Here is an 18,326-nt window from a genome sequence, read left to right as displayed (position 1 = left end):
ACCCCCAGATCCCTTTGTACTGCAGTACTTTCTAGTCTCTCGCCATTAAGAAAATAACTTGCTCTCTGATTTTTCCTGCCAAAGTGCATAACCTCACATTTTCCAATATTATATTGCATCTGCCAAATCTCCGCCCACTCACCCAGCCTGTCTATATCCCCTTGCAGGTTTTTTATGTCCTCCTCACTCTCTACTTTCCCTCCCATCTTTGTATCATCTGCAAATTTTGATATGTTGCACTCGGTCCCCTCCTCCAAATCGTTAATATAGATTGTAAAGAGTTGGGGACCCAGCACCGACCCCTGTGGAACACCACTGGTTACTGGTTGCCAGTCCGAAAATGAACCATTTATCCCAACTCTCTGCTTCCTGTTTGATAACCAATCCTCCACCCATGCCAGAATATTACCCCCAATCCCGTGATTTTTTATCTTAAGTAATAATCTTTTATGTGGCACCTTGTCGAATGCCTTCTGGAAGTCTAAATACACTACGTCCACTGGTTCCCCTTTATCCACCCTATACGTTATATCCTCGAAGAACTCAAGCAAATTTGTCAGACATGACTTCCCCTTCATAAAGCCATGCTGACTTTGTCCTATTAAATTATGCTTATCTAAATGTTCCGTTACTGTCTCCTTAATAATAGACTCCAAAATTTTACCCACCACAGATGTTAAGCTAACTGGCCTATAATTTCCAGCCTTCTGCCTACTACCCTTTTTAAATAACGGTGTTACATTAGCAGTTTTCCAATCTGCCGGGACCTCTCCTGAGTCCAGGGAATTTTGGAAAACTATCACCAAAGCATCCACAATCCCTACTGCCACTTCCCTCAAGACCCTAGGATGGAAGCCATCAGGTCCAGGGGATTTATCCGCCTTGAGTCCCATTATTTTACTGAGTACCATCTCTTGAGTGATTTTAATCGTATTTAGCTCCTCCCCCCCGAGAGTCCCCTGTTTGTCCAGTGTTGGGATATTCTTAGTGTCCTCTACTGTAAAGACTGAAACAAAATATTTGTTCAGCATTTTTGCCATCTCCATGTTTCCCACCATTAATTTCCCGGTCTCATCCTCTAAGGGACCTATGTTTGCCTTAGCCACCCTTTTTCTTTTTATATAACTATAGAAACTCTTGCTATCTGTTTTTATATTTTTTGCTAATTTCTTTTCATAATCTAACTTCCCTTTCTTAATCAATCCTTTAGTTACTTTTTGCTGTCTTTTGAAGACTTCCCAATCTTCTATCCTCCCACTAAGTTTGGCTACCTTATATGTCCTTGTTTTTAGTCGGATACTATCCTTGATTTCTTTACTTAGCCACGGGTGGCTGTCATTTCTTTTACACCCTTTTTTCCTCAGTGGAATATATTTGTTTTGAAAGTTGTAAAATAACTCCCTAAATGAACACCACTGCTCATGTACCATCTTACCCTTTAATCTATTTTCCCAGTCCACTTTAATCAATTCCGCTCTCATACCATCATAGTCTCCTTTATTCAAGCTCAGTACGCTTGTTTGAGAATCAACCTTCTCACCCTCTAATTGGATATGGAATTCAACCATGTTGTGGTCGCTCGTTCCAAGGGGATCCTTAACTAGGACATTATTAATTAATCCTGACTCATTACACAGGACCAGGTCTAAGGTTGCCTGCCCCCTTGTAGGATCAGTTACATACTGCTCAAGAAATCCATCCCTGATGCACTCAATGAACTCGTCCTCAAGGCTGCTCTGCCCAATTTGATTTGTCCAGTTAATATGATAATTAAAATCCCCCATAATTATGGCTGTTCCCTTATTACATGCCCCGACTATCTCCTGATTAATACTTCTTCCAGCAGAGTTGCAACTATTAGGAGGCCTATATACTACGCCCACTAATGTTATTTTTCCCTTATTATTCCTTATCTCCACTCAAACTGTTTCATTATCTTGATGCTTTGTCCCAATATCATTTCTCTGTATTACAGTGATTCCTTCCTTTATTAACATAGCCACCCCACCTCCCCTTCCTTCCTGCCTGTCCTTCCTGATTGTTAAATACCCTGGCATATTTAATTCCCAGTCGTTGTCACCCTGCAGCCATGTTTCTGTAATGGCCACAAGATCATACCCATACGTAGTTATTTGTGCCGTTAACTCGTCCATTTTATTACGAATGCTACGTGCATTCAGATAAAGAACTTTCAAATCTGTTTTGTGACGCTTAGTTCCTGCTTTTTCCTTTTTTAACACTTTACCTATTACTCCATACCTTCTGTCCCTTCCTGTTACGCTTTCCTCTCTCTCCCTGCTCAGGTTCCCAACCCCCTGCCACTTTAGTTTAAACCCTCCCCAACAGCACTAGCAAACACTCCTCCTAGGACAGCGGTCCCGGCCCTGCCCAGGTGCACTAAAGGAATCAAGACACATGGAGATAGGGCAGGGAAGTAGATTTGAGGTAGAAGATCAGCTATGATCCTACTGAATGGCAGAGCAGGCTCGAGGGGCCGCATGGCCTACTCCTGCTCCTATTTCTTATGTTCTTATGTAACTGGTATGTAACTACAATGTATTTGCAATGTATTTGCAATGTATCTGGGATGTATGGGATGTATCTGAGAGGTGCCTGTGAAGTATCTGGGACGTAACTGGAATGTAACTGCAATGTATTTGTTACGTATCTGGAATGCATCTGGGATGTAACTGGGGTATATTTGGGATGTATCTGGAATGGATGGGATGTATCTGAGACGTACCTGTGAGGTATCTGGACGTAACTGGAATATAACTGCAATGCATTTGTTATGTAATTGGGATGTATCTGGGATGTAATTGGGATGTATCTGGAATGTAATTGGAATGTAATTGGGATGTATCTGGAATGTAATTGGGATGTATCTGGAATGTAATTGGGATGTATTTGGGATGTATCTGGGATGTAATAGGGATGTATCTAGAATGTAATTGGGATGTATCTGGGATGTAATAGGGATGTATCTGGAATGTAATTGGGATGTATCTGGAATGTATCTGGGATGTAATTGGGATGTATCTGGAATGTATCTGGGATGTAATTGGGATGTATCTGGAATGTATCTGGGATATAATTGGGATGTATCTGGGATGTATTTGCAATGTATCCAGGAGCTGGGATTAGGAGGTTTATAAATTCGAGTTCTTTCTCAGCGATCTGCAGTCACCTGGGTGGCACTGAGCTCCTCCAGTATTAACTCCTCCGTTTCCCAATTCTCTTTGCCAATCGTAATGACTTTCAGCACCTTCCCTTCATCTGTTGGAAAGGAAGAAAAGGAATCATTTTTTTATTAAATGTCATCTAGCTTTTGACATCTGTAATCCTCTTCCACACCTGCCTTCATTAAAGCCTCCATTAAAGTGAACGGCAACAGGGGTGCTCGCTGTGGGTGGGCAGTGAAGCTCAGTCCCCGGCCTGTCTCCATGATAAAGAGATGGAGAAGAGTAAGTCTTCCTAACTCGCACCAAGTCCTGCTCACCCATCATCCCTGTGCTCGCTGACCTACATTGGCTCCCGGCCCGCCAACGCCTCAACTTTAAAATTTGCATCCTTATATTCAAATCCCTCCATCGCCTCGTCCCTCCCTATCTCTGTAACCTCCTCTAGCCCTACAACCCTCCAAGAACTCGGCGTCCCTCCAACTCTGACTGCTATTGCATTCCCCACTTCTTTCACCCTACCACTGGCAGTTGTGCGTTCAGGTGCCTAGGCCCTAAGCTCTGGAATTCCCTCGTTAAACCTCGCCTCCTCTCTTTCTCTCTCTCCTCCTTTAAGACGTTCCTTAAAACCTACGTCTTTGGTCAAGCTTTTAGTCACCTGTGCTAATATCTCCTTATGTGTCAATTTTTGTCTGATTATGCTACTATGAAGTGCCTTGGGGCGTTTTACTATATTAAAGGTGCTATATAAATGCAAATTGTTGTTCTTTAACAAACCTAAACATGCAAGTCACGGTATTGGCAAGCCCTAGTAAGATTCCTTCAGGGAATGTACTTCAAGGTGTGGAAGAGGATTACAGATAACAAGTTGTTATCCATAAATATTTGGGAAGTGGGACATTTTAAAAGTCCTCGGCCCCCCTCTGCCTGGGCGCTAAACGTGCGCAGTGGGTGTGAACTGTTGCTCCTGTCCAGCCCCAGGATTACCTCTATTTCCTGCCTTGGGCTAATCCAACACAGGCCCACCCTGTGGCAGGGATGGAGCACGGCAGCCAGAAAGTCCTATCTGAAGACCAGAATTCTGTTGAGGTAGTAGTCAACTCATTTCCTGTAGGACCCTTAAGCTAACACAGAGAAGAAACCTTCATCCCAATGGTCTGGACTGGATTTAGCCCAGTCACAGGGATGAAAGGGTGGTGTGCAAACCCACCGAGTCACCCAGTGCGCCAGGAGTAGACGGGATCATCTTATCCCCTTAATGGCTGCTCGTGTGATGTTATCACACTCACCCAGATGACATAAGCCAATTTTGTGTATAATGCAAAGTGAATTACTATGCAATGTCTGTAGCTGCCTGCAGTGGCAGAGGTGAGAGAGGCCTTAACAAGATAGTTCAGGGAGTTCGTTAGAAAGACTTTTGGCTGATCTTTTTCTTCCCTCTACCCTCAATTGTAGCCTCCTCGGTGTCAGCCTTGGCTCAGTGGGTAACACTCTCACCTCTGGGTCAGGAGGTTGTGGGTTCAAGCCCCACTCCAGAGACAGGTGCTTTAGTCCAGGCTGCCACTCCAGTGCAGTACTGAGGGAGCACTGCACTGTCAGAGGTGCTGTCTTTCAGATGAGACATTAAACCGAGGCCCTGTCCAGCTCTCAGGTGGATGTAAAAGATCCCATGGCAATATTTGAAGAAGAGCAAGGGAATTCTCCCAGTGTCTTGGCCAAAATTTATCCCTCAACCAACATCACTAAAACAGATCATATGGTAATTTATTTTGTTGCTGTCTGTGGGACCTGGCTGTATGCAAATTGGCTGCAGCATTTCCCTTTATTAAAACAGTGACTACACTTCAAATGTACTTCAGTGGCTGTGAAGTTCTTTGGAACGTCCTGAGAAATGCAAATCTTTTCTTTCTTACTGACCTCCCAGCTGAGAGAGAGTTAATTTAGCACAGAACTGGGGGGGACTAAACTTGGGATCATCCTGGTCCATTGGTTCATTCACATGCCAGACAGTATATCTGCAGTTGACATTTGCAATGTAAATGGGACACCAATCATGCAGGCACTGATTCTCACTACGTACCTGTTCCGAGGAAGAGTACCTCGTAATGGTCGTCCTCGGCAACCACCCGATCCACCACAATGTGCCGTATGTTGTATTGTGCGTTGATTTTGGTGAAAATGGGTCTCTGCTTGATGGGCTGGACAGATTCCCACATCAGCTGGTGTGTCCACATGAAACTGATCACCTCATCAGGGTAGTCCTTGGTTGATTTGTACTGAGGGTCGTAGGTCTCACTCGGACACTGCAAGAACAAAGGGAAACCTTGTGGGTTTATATCCAGCAGTTGAGAAGAAATATTTCAGGGTTGTAATAAGATGGGAGTACATTACCTAAGTGGCCATTGTGAGTGTCAGTAGGCTATTTAACCATGGGGGAATCACAGTCAAGCCCAATCCTGACCTCTACTGATGCCTACTTGTTAGCATGGGGTCAGTGAGCATCAATCAAGGGCAAGAATCCTGGCTGATATTTTCCCCATGACTCTCCATGAGTGCTGAGACCAATCGTAGCCCCCTAACGACACCCACCCCACCCTGGCCCAGCAGAGATAGTTAACTCAGCACAGACCAGGGTCTTCCTGCACCTGTTGGCCCACTCTCACCCTAGCCCACCTGAACCTGAACTATTTCCACTTCATCCCAAGCTGTATAATCAGATTTAAAAAAATTAATTCTGTGCGTTCTTCATAGCGGTTTTGATACAACTGAGTGGTTTCCTCAGCCATTTCAGAGGGCAGCTAAGAATCAACCACATTACTGTGGGTCTGGAGTCACATACAGGCCAGACCGGGTAAGGACATTAGTGAACCAGTTGGGTTTTTATGACAATCCGACAGCTTCATGGTCACTTTTACTGATACCAGCTTTTTATTTCCAGATAAACTGCTGTGGTGGGATTTGAACTTATCTTCATAGAATCGTAGAATGATACAGCACAGGAGGAGGCCATTCGGCCCATTCGTGTCTGTGCTGCCTCTTTGAAAGAGCTATCCAATTAGTTCCATTCCCCTGCTCTTTCCCCATTTCCCTGCAAATTTTTTCCCTTCAAGTATTTATACAATTCCCTTTTGAAAGTTATTATTGAATCTGCTTCCACCGCCCTTTCAGGCAGTGCATTCCAGATCATTACAACTCGCTGAGTAAAAAAAATGTTTCCTCATGTCGCCTCTGATTCTTTTGCCAATCACCTTAAATCTGTGTCCTCTGGTTACCGACCCTTCTGCCACTGGAAACGGTTTCTCCTTAGTTACTTTATCAAAACCGTTCATGATTTTGAACACCTCTATCTAATCTCCCCTTGATCTTTTCTGCTCTAAGGAGAACAACCCCAGCTTCTCCAGTCTCTCCACATAACTGAAGTCCCTCATCCCTGGTACCATTCTAGTAAATCTCTTCTGCACCCTCTCTAAGGCCTTCCTAAAGTGTGGTGCCCAGAATTGAACACAATACTCCAGCTGAGGCCTAACCAGCGTTTTATATAGGTTTAGCATAACGTCCTTGCTTTTGTACTCTATGCCTCTATTAATAAAGCCCAGGATCCCATATGCCTTTTTAACAGCATTCTCAACTTGTCCTGCCACCTTCGAAGATTTGTGTACATACACCCCCAGGTCTCTCTGTTCCTGCACCCCCTTTAAAATTGTACCATTTAGTTTATATTGCCTCTCCTCATTCCTCCTACCAAAATGCATCACTTCACACTTTTCTGTGTTAAATTTCATCTGCTGTGTGTCTGCCCATTTCACCAGTCTGTCTATGTCCTCCTGAAGTCAGTTACTATCCTCCTCACAGTTTATGTTTCCGAGTTTTGTGTCATCTGCAAACTTTGAAACTATGCCCTGTAGACCTAAGTCCGGTCATTAATATATGTCAAAAAGAGCAGTGGTCCTAATACCGACCCCTGGGGGACACCACTGTATACTTCCCTGTTCCCTGGATTATTAGTCCAGTAATATAACCACTACACCACCGTACCCCACAGTTTGCCCTCTGTTGGCGGTGTGTGTACATAGCTGTTCAGGTCTCCATTTTACAATTCACTTTCAGACCATCACGATCATCTTGGAAAGTTATCCTATCGACAATCGTTTCTTGGCTCTCTATCCTATGCTGAGTCAGTCTATTAATTATTATTTATTTCCTGATCTCAGGCAATTGCTTTCATTACTGAGAGTGAGGGTTGCGTGAAACTAATGGGCCTGAGTCAGACACTGTCGCAATGTCAGGACCGAGCGGCTGATGGAGCAGCTAGTTAGGTGAGGCCTCAGCATGTACGCAAATCACTAGCGTTTCACGCTGGCAGGGGCTGTTTGGTGCCCCGGTCAGTGTGCGAGCATTTCCTGACAAAGTTCAGCACATTCTGAGCCCTCAGTGCCACTCCGGCCCGAATCCTGCTGCTGGTTGGAGGAGCTGCTTGAAACGGGAGGGTTGGAGAAGGGGAGGGTGTCCCTGTTAAACAGTGGGCAGTTGGATGGGTATGATTGAGAAGTGTACAGGTGCTTGAAATGAATAAGAATCCATCCAAATATTCTGGGACAATACGATCTGTCTCGCCCCTCACTCTGTCTCGCCCCTCACTCTGTCTCGCCCCTCACTCTGTCTCCCCCTCACTCTGTCTCCCCCTCACTCTTTCTCGCCCTCACTCTGTCCCGTCTCTCAATCTGTCTCACCCCTCACTCTGTCTTCCCCTCACTCTGTCCCGTACCTCACTCTGTCTCGCCCCTCACTCTGTCTCCCCCTCACTCTGTCCCATCCCTCACTCTGTCCCGTCCCTCACTCTGTCTCTCCCTCACTCTGTCTCTCCCTCACACTGTCTCGGCCCTCACTCTGTCTCGGCCCTCACTCTGTCTCGCCGTCACTCTGTCGCGCCGTCACTCTGTCTCGCCGTCACTCTGTCTCGCCCCTCACTCTGTCCCGTCCCTCACTCTATCGCGCCCCTCACTCTATCGCGCCCCTCACTCTGTCTCCCTCTCACTCTGTCCCGTCCCTCACATTGTCCCGCCCTCGCTCTGTCTCGTCGTCACTCTGTCCCGTCCCTCACATTATCCAGTCCCTCACTCTATCTCGTCCTCCCTCTTTCTCGCCCTCACTCTGTCCCGTCCCTCACTCTATCTCGCCCCTCACTCTGTCTACCCCTCACTCTGTCTACCCCTCACTCTATCTCGCCCCTCACTCTGTCTTGCCCCTCAATCTGTCTTGCCCCTCACTCTGTCTCCCCCTCACTGTCTCGCCCCTCACTCTGTCTCGCCCCTCACTCTGTCTCCCCCTCACTCTATCGCGCCCCTCACTCTGTCTCCCCCTCACTCTGTCTCCCCCTCACTCTGTCTCCCCCTCACTCTGTCCCGCCCTCAATCTGTCTCGCCGTCACTCTGTCCCATGCCTCACACTGTCCAGTCCCTCACTCTATCTCACCCCTCACTCTGTCCCATCCCTCACTCTGTCTCTCCCTCACTCTGTCTCTCCCTCACTCTGTCTCACCCTTCACTCTGTCTCCCCCTCACTCTTTCTCGCCCTCACTCTTTCTCGCCCTCACTCTGTCCCATCCCTCACTCTGTCCCATCCCTCACTCTGTCTCACCGTCACTCTCTCACCGTCACTCTGTCTCGCCCCTCATTCTGTCCCGTCCCTCACTCTGTCTCCCCCTCACTCTGTCTCGCCCCTCACTCTGTCCCGTCCCTCACTCTGTCCCGTCCCTCACTCTGTCTCCCCCTCACTCAATCGGCCCCTCACTCTATCGCGCCCCTCACTCTATCGCGCCCCTCACTCTGTCTCCCCCTCACTCTGTCCCGTCCCTCACTCTGTCCCGCCCTCAATCTGTCTTACCGTCACTCTGTCCCATGCCTCACACTGTCCAGTCCCTCACTCTATCTCGTCCTCACTCTTTCTCGCCCTCACTCTGTCCCGTCCCTCACTCTGTCCCATCCCTCACTCTGTCTCGCCCCTCACTCTGTCTCGCCCCTCACTCTATCTTGCCTCTCACTCTTTCTCGACCCTCACTCTTTCTCGACCCTCACTCTGTCTCCCCCTCACTCTGTCTTGCCCCTCACTCTATCCCGTCCATCACTCTGTCCCGTCCCTCACTGTGTCCCGTGCCTAACTCTGTCTGGCCCCTCACTCTATCTCTTCCCTCACTTTGTCCCGTCCCTCACTCTGTCCCGCCCTCACTCTGTCCCACCCTCACTCTATCTCCTCCTGACTCTGTCCCGTGCCTCACTCTGTCTCGTCCCTCACTCTATCTTGCCTCTCACTCTTTCTTGACCCTCACTCTGTCTCCCCCTCACTCTGTCTCCCCCTCACTGTGTCTTGCCCCTCACTCTGTCCCGTCCCTCACTTTGTCCCGTCCCTCACTCTGTCTGGCCCCTCACTCTGTCTGGCCCCTCACTGTGTCTCGTGCCTCACTCTGTCTCGTCCCTCACACTGGCTCGTCCCTCACTCTGTCTGGCCCCTCACTCTGTCTGGCCCCTCACTCTGTCTCATCCCTCACACTGGCTGGCCCCTCACTCTGTCAGGTCCCTCTATAATCACAACTTCTCGATATTAAATTATCCCACACTGGAGGCAGTCTGCAGTATTATTGGAAATGCTTGCTTTAATGTTCCTTTTTCTGAACTGGGCCTTCTTTATTTCTGTGAATTTGGCAGATAATGAGCAAACGTACTGTTCCTGGCCTGGGGTAAGGGATCCTTCCCTTGTATTCTACCCAGTGATAGGCGGGGCCTTCCTTGTGTGCGAAGGGACCATTGAAGACTGTACGGATGGTTTTCATGGAGTACACGCAGACGGCTGAGCCCCTGAAGATCGAACTGGTAGAAACAAAGCAAAGTATTAGCCAAGAATGTAAAACCATGTTAGTTTAACTCCAGCAATTCAAATTGTCCACTCACTAAAAGTACGAGCAGAAAATCCTGAAAATATTAACTTCTGTTCTACAAGGTCCATTAAACAAAGATGGGCAAACTCAAGATACGCACAGTAATCACAGGATCTGGGATTTACAAATAAACTGGACAAAGGCCTGTTTACAATGAGGTCTGTTTGTAATAAGCCCTGTCTGTAATAAGGCCTGTCTGTAATGAGCCCTGACTGTAATGAGGCCTGTCTGTAATAAGACCTGTCTGTAATGAGCCTTGTCTTTAATGAGGCCTGTCTGTAATGAGCTCTGTCTGTAATGAGCCCTGTCTTTAATGAGACGACCTGTCTGTAATGAGCCCTGTCTGTAATGAGCTCTGTCTGTAATGAGCCCTGTCTTTAATGAGACGACCTGTCTGTAATGAGCCCTGTCTGTAATTAGGCCTGATTCTTTACAGGTCACACTTATTTTCTCTCTAGCTGAATATGCCTCTGCCGATCTCACTTAAGCACATAATCCATGCTGACACTTTCAATGTAGTACTGAAGGATTGCTTTCATATGAGACGTTAAACCGAGGTCTCGCCCGCCTCTCAGGCATAAAAGATCCTGTGGCACTATTCAAAGAAGAGCAGGGGAGATCTCCCCAGTGTCCTGGGCAATATTTATCCCTCAACCAACATCACTAAAACAGCTTATCTGGTCATTACCACATTGCTGTTTGTGGGACCTTGCTGAGACTACACTTCAAACAGTACTTCATTGGCTGTAAAGCAATTTGGGACATCCTGAGGTTGTGAAAGGTGCTATATAAATGCAAGTCTTTCTTTTTCACCATTTAAAAATGTTAGACAGTGCAGAAAAGTGTGAATGTTTTGGCTAGAAGGTGAGAGATATCAGTGCTGGATACAGACTTGGCACCGTTTGTTAAAATTACTCCGAGTGAGTGAAATGGGACGTGTTTCATTCCTGGCACCAGCATTCCTCACCTTGACAAACAGAAAATTGAGAGGATCAATCTGCCCACAACACATCCACAGCCCAATTGGTGGTCTGGTTGGCACTGTCGCTTTTATAAATACCACACACATGGGACGCAGTCTGATGTCGGCAATGGGTGACGGTTGGAACCTATTCTCGGCCAATGGGTAGAAGCTGACAGAACAGTCAAGGCTTGAGTAGTGGCCGTATATTTCACTGACCTGGAGGTGCTGAGCACAGCGTAGATCAGCGGGTTCTGCTCATCTCTTGTCTGAAGAATGAACGTGTCCTCTGGGGGGACAAAGGCAAACATTACGACAGAGTGAGATACAAGGGTGACACCGCAAGGCTCAAACAGACCAACAGGAAGAGAAAGGCTCACGTCTGGTACTCCTTTCTCACTGCACCACCTACACTCTTTGTCTGTCTGTTCTGCCTCACCCTCTTTTTGATTGTCTAATTCTTGCTTGTATTTCTGTCCAGCTACCCTTCATCCATCTCCTTTTTCTTCTTTAGAACGGCATCAAATTTTTCTAAGCTAGTTATGGCATGGGCTACATGCTGGGGTTGAACTGAGGAACAGGAGTAGGCCATTCAGTCCCTGTTCTGTCATTCAATCAGATCACGGCTGATCTGTACCTCAACTCCATTTACCCGCCTTTGCTCTATATCCCTCGATACCCTCACCCAACAAAAATCCATCGATCTCAGTCTTCAAAGCTCCAATTGACCCCCAGCATTCACAACATTTTGGGGGAGAGAGTTCCAGATTTCCACTCCCCTTTGTGTGAAGAAGTGCTTTCTGACATCACCCCTGAACGGCCTGGCTCTAGTTTTAAGGTTATGACCCCTTGTTCTGGACTCCCCCACCAGAGGAAAGAATTTCTCTCCATCTACCCTAACAAGTCCTTTTATCATTTTAAACACCTCACCAGATCAGCCTTTATTCTTCTATACTCAAGGGAATACAAACCAAGTTTATGCAAACAGCCCTCATAATTTAACCCTTTAAGCCCCGGTATCATTTTAGTAAATGCACTGATGCACTCTCTGCCGTAACTCCAGCAGAGGGGCTGCAAACTAGGCCAGGATTCGGACATGTGCCAGGTCCCAGCCTTTCCCCAGAGTGCCCTACGGTCTTTGTTTGGTGTGAAGCCCACCTGGTCCAAGGAAGACCACTGACGTGAAGGGGCAAGGACTCCCTATGTTGGGAGCTCCCGCTTCCTCAGCGCTGGATTTAAACCCAGGCCCCAGAGTTGAAAGAGAATGAGTTAACTCCTGGCGCCTCCCCATTCATATATTACATATTGCATATATATTACATGGAATCCACGGCACAGAAACAGGCCATTTGGCCCATTGGGTCCATGCCGGTGTTTATGTTCCACACGAACCTCCTCTCTCCCTCATCTAACCCTTTCAGCATATCCTTCTATCCCTTTCTCCCTCATGTATTTATCTAGCTTCCCCTTAAATGCATCTCTGCCAGTCCCCTCAACTACACCTTGTGATAGTGTGTTCCACATTCTCACCACTCTTTGGGTAAAGAAGTTTCTCCTGAATTCCCTGTTGAATTTATTAGTGATTATCTTATATTTATGGCCTCTAGTTTTGGACTTTCCCACAAATGGAAACATTTTCTCTACATCTACCCTATCAAACCCTATCATAATCTTAAAGACCTCAATTAGCCCGAAATAACACTCAGGATTAACCCTTTTTATTCCATTTCACCTCCATAAGCTCCCCTCTCCCTTGTCTCCTTTTAAAGCTTGAAAAGTCCACGTTTTTCTATCCTTTCCTTGTAACTCTGACACTAGGGATCAGCCTTCTCTGCAAGGATACACCAAGCTTGGGTTTTGAAACTGGGTTAGGAAGGGAATTCTACAGCTTTGAGGTCCTAGGAAGGAGCATAGGAGGCTGTGTAGTCAGTCTTCAGAAGGTTGAGGGTTCAAGCTCCACTCCAGAGAATTGAACAGATAATCTAAGCTGACACTCCAGTGCAGTACTGAGGGAGTGCTGCACTGTCAGAGATGCCATCTATTGGATGAGATGTTAAACTGAGGCCCCATCTCCCTTCTCAGGTAAAAGATCCCATGGCACTATTCAAAGAGCAGGGGAGTTCTCCCTGGTATCCTGGTCATTATCACATTACTGTTTGTGGGAGCTTCCTGCGTGCAATTTGGCTGTTGCGTTTCCCACATTACACCAGTGACTACACTTCAAAAAAGTACTAATTTGGCTGTAAAGTGCTTTGGGACGTCCTGGGGACATGTAAGACGCTATATAACCACAGTGGGGACATAGGGAGGAGGAACAGCCCAATTGGCGGTGTGTTTGGCACTGAGGGGAAAGGTCAGAGAGTCTCTAACCATTGTACTACATGGATAGATGAGCTCGTTCAGTCAGATACATTGACTCACGCACCCTTTACACAGAATGTTCTGGAATGAATCACTGAATCACTGTAAATCAGGATAATACCCAAACGCACGTGTAGTGTAAACAGGAGTAGACATCACAGAGAGGCCCCACATGGTGATTTATTTATATTCAACAAGATCTGTGGCTCGCAGTAATTGCACATCCATCTCCAGGAATGTACTGCCTGGAGGCAGAGCTGTTTAACACAGTTATTGTAAAGAACATTCTGGAATACTTTGTCCACACACACACACACACACACACTCACACACTTTCCAATTTGACCCAGAGGGTCACTGGAGTTCCCCTCACTTTTTCACTTTATTTTTCTGTGTGTGAGGACAGTTAATGCTGGGGATGGAATGCTTCCCATTTCAGGCACCCTGTGTCAGCACCAAGCACTCCCAGGTCACGTGCGGCACAGCCCGATACAGAGTAAAGCTCCGTCTACTCTGCTCCAAACAATACGCCTCAGCCCCAACCGCACAAGAGTGACCCCTGCTGCACCAGTGTGACATTTTGTTCCCATTTCCCACACCAGCCTCTCTGAGTGGGACGGACACTCAGTGTCAAATTAGGGACAGTGGGGGTAATTTTAACTTTTGACGATAATGTAAAATGGGCCATATCGGATTGGCCACCCGTTATACACCTCTCCTGATATTCCTTTTTATTGACTTCAATGTAGCAGGCCCTTGCTCATTAGCAACTGATGTCAAGCTGTCCCAAATCCATTTCACACAGGACTCTTACAGCTAGCAGACTGAGGAGACGTTCACCCATCAGCCTGGGCTCGATTTGAACTCATGTCCCAGAGGTGAGAGGGCAGTGTCTAACTCACTGCATTACCTAGTTCTCCCTTGCCCCACGGTGAAAGCACCTAAATATCATCCTCCTCCCCGATTCAGGTGGACTTCAGTTGCAAGGAGACCCAAGGGGTCTTCGGTGCTACTGAATTTGAATTTTGCTAAGAGCTCTGTTGTTATCAGCGTATTCCACAAAATGACCCAAATCCATAGGCCCATCGCTCAAGTAAAGCAATTAACAACCATCCAAAAAAAACCCTTCCAACTTCAGGCACAAAATATTCTCATTCCACACCTCTTGGCAGGAGTTAAATTGTCTGTAGCCTGGGGTCTGAGAATGTCATTACCCATTAATTCTTGTACTTTCCAAAATGTTTCTTATTGAAATTAATAATTAAGTCCAGGATTGCACCATCTAAACATTGAGTCAGAGAGATTCCAAAACATTCCAGAAAAAAATTAAAAGTTAAAATAGAATCATTGTGAGGGTAGTCTGTTTAAAAAACAAATCCATAATTTCCTCCCTTTTCCTCCTAATTGCTGAGATAGTGTTCCATGGGCACTGATTCTTGTTGAGATAGGGTTCCATGGGCACTGATTCTTGTTGAGATAGGGTTCCATGGGCACTGATTCTTGCTGAGATAGGGTTCCATGGGCACTGATTCTTGCTGAGATAGGGTTCCATGGGCACTGATTCTTGTTGAGATAGGGTTCCATGGGCACTGATTCTTGGAGAGATAGGATTCCATGGGCACTGATTCTTGTTGAGATAGGGTTCCATGGGCATTGAATCATGCTGAGATAGTGTTCCATGGGCACTGATTCTTGTTGAGATAGGGTTCCATGGGCATTGAATCATGCTGAGATAGTGTTCCATGGGCACTGATTCTTGTTGAGATAGGGTTCCATGGGTACTGATTCTTGCTGAGATAGGGTTCCATGGACACTGAATCTTGTTGAGATAGGGTTCCACTGGCAATGATTCTTGATGCGATGGGGTTCCATGGGCACTGATTCTTGTTGAGATAGGGTTCCACGGGCACTGATTCTTGGTGCAATAGGGTTCCATGGGCACTGACTTGTTGAGATAGGGTTCCATGGGCACTGACTTGTTGAGATAGGGTTCCATGGGCACTGAATCTTGTTGAGATAGGGTTCCACGGGCACTGATTCTTGGTGCAATAGGGTTCCATGGGCACTGACTTGTTGAGATAGGGTTCCATGGGCACTGACTTGTTGAGATAGGGTTCCATGGGCACTGAATCTTGTTGAGATAGGGTTCCATGGGCACTGAATCTTGTTGAGATAGGGTTCCACGGGCACTGATTCTTGGTGCAATAGGGTTCCATGGGCACTGACTTGTTGAGATAGGGTTCGACGGACACTGAATCTTGTTGAGATTGTGTTCCTTGGGCACTGATTCTTGTTGAGATAGAACTATAGAAAAGATACAGCACAGAAGGGGGCCATTCAGCACATCGTGACCGCGCCAGCTCAAAGAACAACCAGGTGCCCATTCTAATCCCACCTTCCAGCACCCGGTCCGTAGCCCTGCAGCTTACAGCAATTTAGGTGCAGCTCCAGGTACTTTTTAAAGAGTTGAGGGTCCCTGCCTCTACCACCAATTTTGGCAGCGAATTCCATACACCCACCACCCTCTGGGTAAAAAGGTTTTTCCTCATGTCCCCTCTAATCCTTCCGCCAATCACCTTAAATCTATGTCCTCTAGTTCTTGAACTCTCCGCTAGGGGAAACAGGTACTTCCTGCCTACTCTATCTAGGCCCCTCATAATTTTGTACACCTCAATCAAGTCTCCCCTCAGCCTCCTTCGCTCCAAGGAAAACAACCCCAGCCTATCCAATCTTTCCTCGTCGCTGCAATTTTCAAGCCTTGGCAACATTCTTGTAAATCTTCTCTGCACTGTCTCCAGAGCAATTACGTCCTTCCTGTAATGTGGTGACCAGAACTGCGCACAATACTCCAGCTGTGGCCTTACCAGCGTTTTATACAGTTCCATCATTACATCCCTGCTTTTGTATTCCATACCACGGCTAATAACGGAGAGCATTCCGTATGCCTTCTTCGCAACCTTATCTACCTGTACTGCCACCTTCAGGGGCCTGTGCACATGCACTCCAATGTCTCTCACTTCCTCTACCCCTCTCAATATATTCCCGTTTACTGCATATTCCCTTTTACTGTTTGCCCTCCCTAAGTGCATTATCTCACACTTCTCCGGGTTGAACTCCATTTGCCACTTTTCCGCCCACTCCACCAACCCATTGATATCTTCTTGGAGTCCACAGCTATCCTCTTCACTATCAACTACACGGCCAATTTTTGTGTCATCTGCAAATTTGCCAATCATGCCCCCTACATTCAAGTCCAAATCATTAATATATACCACAAACAGCAAGGGACCCAACACTGAGCCCTGTGGTATACCACTGGAAACGGATTTCCATTCGCAAAGACATCCATCGACTTTTACCCTTTGTTTCCTGTTACTGAGCCAATTTTGGATCCAATTCGCCACATTTCCCTGTATCCCATGGGCTTTTACCTTTCTGACCAGTCTGCCATGTGGGATCTTGTCAAATGCCTTACTAAAATCCATGTAGACAACGTCCACTGCACTACCCTCATCAATCCTCCTTGTCACTTCCTCAAAGAATTCAATCAGATTTGTAAGGCATGACCTTCCCTGAACAAATCCATGCTGACTATCCCTGATAAAACCATGCCTTTCCAAGTGACCGTTTATCCTATCTCTCAGTATTGATTCTAATAGTTTGCCCACCACCGAGGTGAGACTGACCGGCCTATAATTGTTTGGCCTTTTCCTCATACCTTTTTAAACAATGGTACTACGTTTGCAATCTTCCAGTCCTCCGGTACCTCCCCTGTATCTAGTGAGGATTGGAAAATGATCCTCAAAGCATCCGCTATTTCCTCCCTGGCTTCCTTCAATAGCCTAGGAAACAATCCATCTGGCCCTGGTGACTTATCAACTTTCAAGGATTCCAGTCCCTCTAGTACTTCCTCTCTCGTTATGTTTACCTTATCCAATATTTCACACCTCTCCTCTTTAACTACTACATCCAGATCATCCCTTTTCTTTGTGAATACGGAGACAAAATATTCATTTAAAACCCTACCCACATCCTTTGCTTCTACACACAAGTTGAGAATCCCTGCGTGGTCAGTTTTTGGTAAAATATTAAAATGCCTACGTGGCAAAGAAGCAGAATGCAAAATGGTTAGAAAGGGTTAATTAGTTAGTAACTGAGATTGATACAGGTGGCCTGGCCCTCCTGCTGGGCCTAATGTTTGCTTAGTCAGCAGGCCTGCATTGTCTTATCAATGATAGGTCTTTGATGTGATTCAAGGACTGGTCTGAATGTCTCCATGTTTATGGCAGATCAATATAGGTAACGAGCTTAGCCAAAGTTGAAAGACATTCCAGGTTGGGAGATAAGGAACAGAAGGAACAGGGAAGAACATTCCAAGTTGGAAGGTGAGGAAGTATCCCCTTTGATGTCTAACAGCAACATGGTCAGCACATGGACGATCTATGATTGGCAGGCAATAATGTAACCTCGCATGGCAACCTGTGCCCGGCTTATGATTGGCGTTGACTCTTGTGTTAATGATGTTCCAACCCCTATCGATCTGTATAAAGGTATGAGTTTTTGTCTTTGTCTTTGTCTCCTTATTCTGTTAGAATCGTTCGGATTCTCTCAGGAATCTGAATTGAAGCTACAGACTAAGATCTGCTATTAAAGTTGTGTTGAACTTTACGGTGTACTCGAATCAGTTCTCGCTGAACCAGACTGAGGGGAAAGAATCCGGTTTGTCAAAGTTACCCTTATCATCTCTGATAGGTACCACGTTTTCCTCTTGTTCTTAATGTACTGATAAAACATCTTTAGGTTTTCTTTAATCTTACTAGCTAATATTTTTTCATGCCCTCTTTTTGCTTTCCTTATTTCCTTTTTTACGTCATCCCTGTACTTTCAATACTCC

The 18,326-nt window shown here is 46.4% G+C and overlaps 1 protein-coding gene across 1 annotated transcript in view; it reads right to left on the bottom strand.

Annotated features, from left to right (window-relative positions):
- Positions 1-18,326, bottom strand: part of LOC137333941 (semaphorin-3D-like) — a 110,689-nt gene that overhangs the window by 40,942 nt on the left and 51,421 nt on the right. Inside the window, exons 9-12 of the mRNA XM_067998294.1 lie at positions 11,291-11,360; positions 9,898-10,042; positions 5,260-5,482; positions 3,188-3,276 (exon numbers count right to left, since the gene is read on the bottom strand). Coding sequence (XP_067854395.1) covers positions 3,188-3,276; positions 5,260-5,482; positions 9,898-10,042; positions 11,291-11,360 — 527 coding nt within the window. The remainder of the gene's footprint in view (positions 1-3,187; positions 3,277-5,259; positions 5,483-9,897; positions 10,043-11,290; positions 11,361-18,326) is intronic.

This window comes from Heptranchias perlo, chromosome 17 (genome assembly GCF_035084215.1).
Source record: "Heptranchias perlo isolate sHepPer1 chromosome 17, sHepPer1.hap1, whole genome shotgun sequence".
Classification (NCBI taxonomy): Eukaryota; Metazoa; Chordata; class Chondrichthyes; order Hexanchiformes; family Hexanchidae; genus Heptranchias; species Heptranchias perlo.
This window is presented reverse-complemented; position numbering and strand designations above follow the sequence as displayed.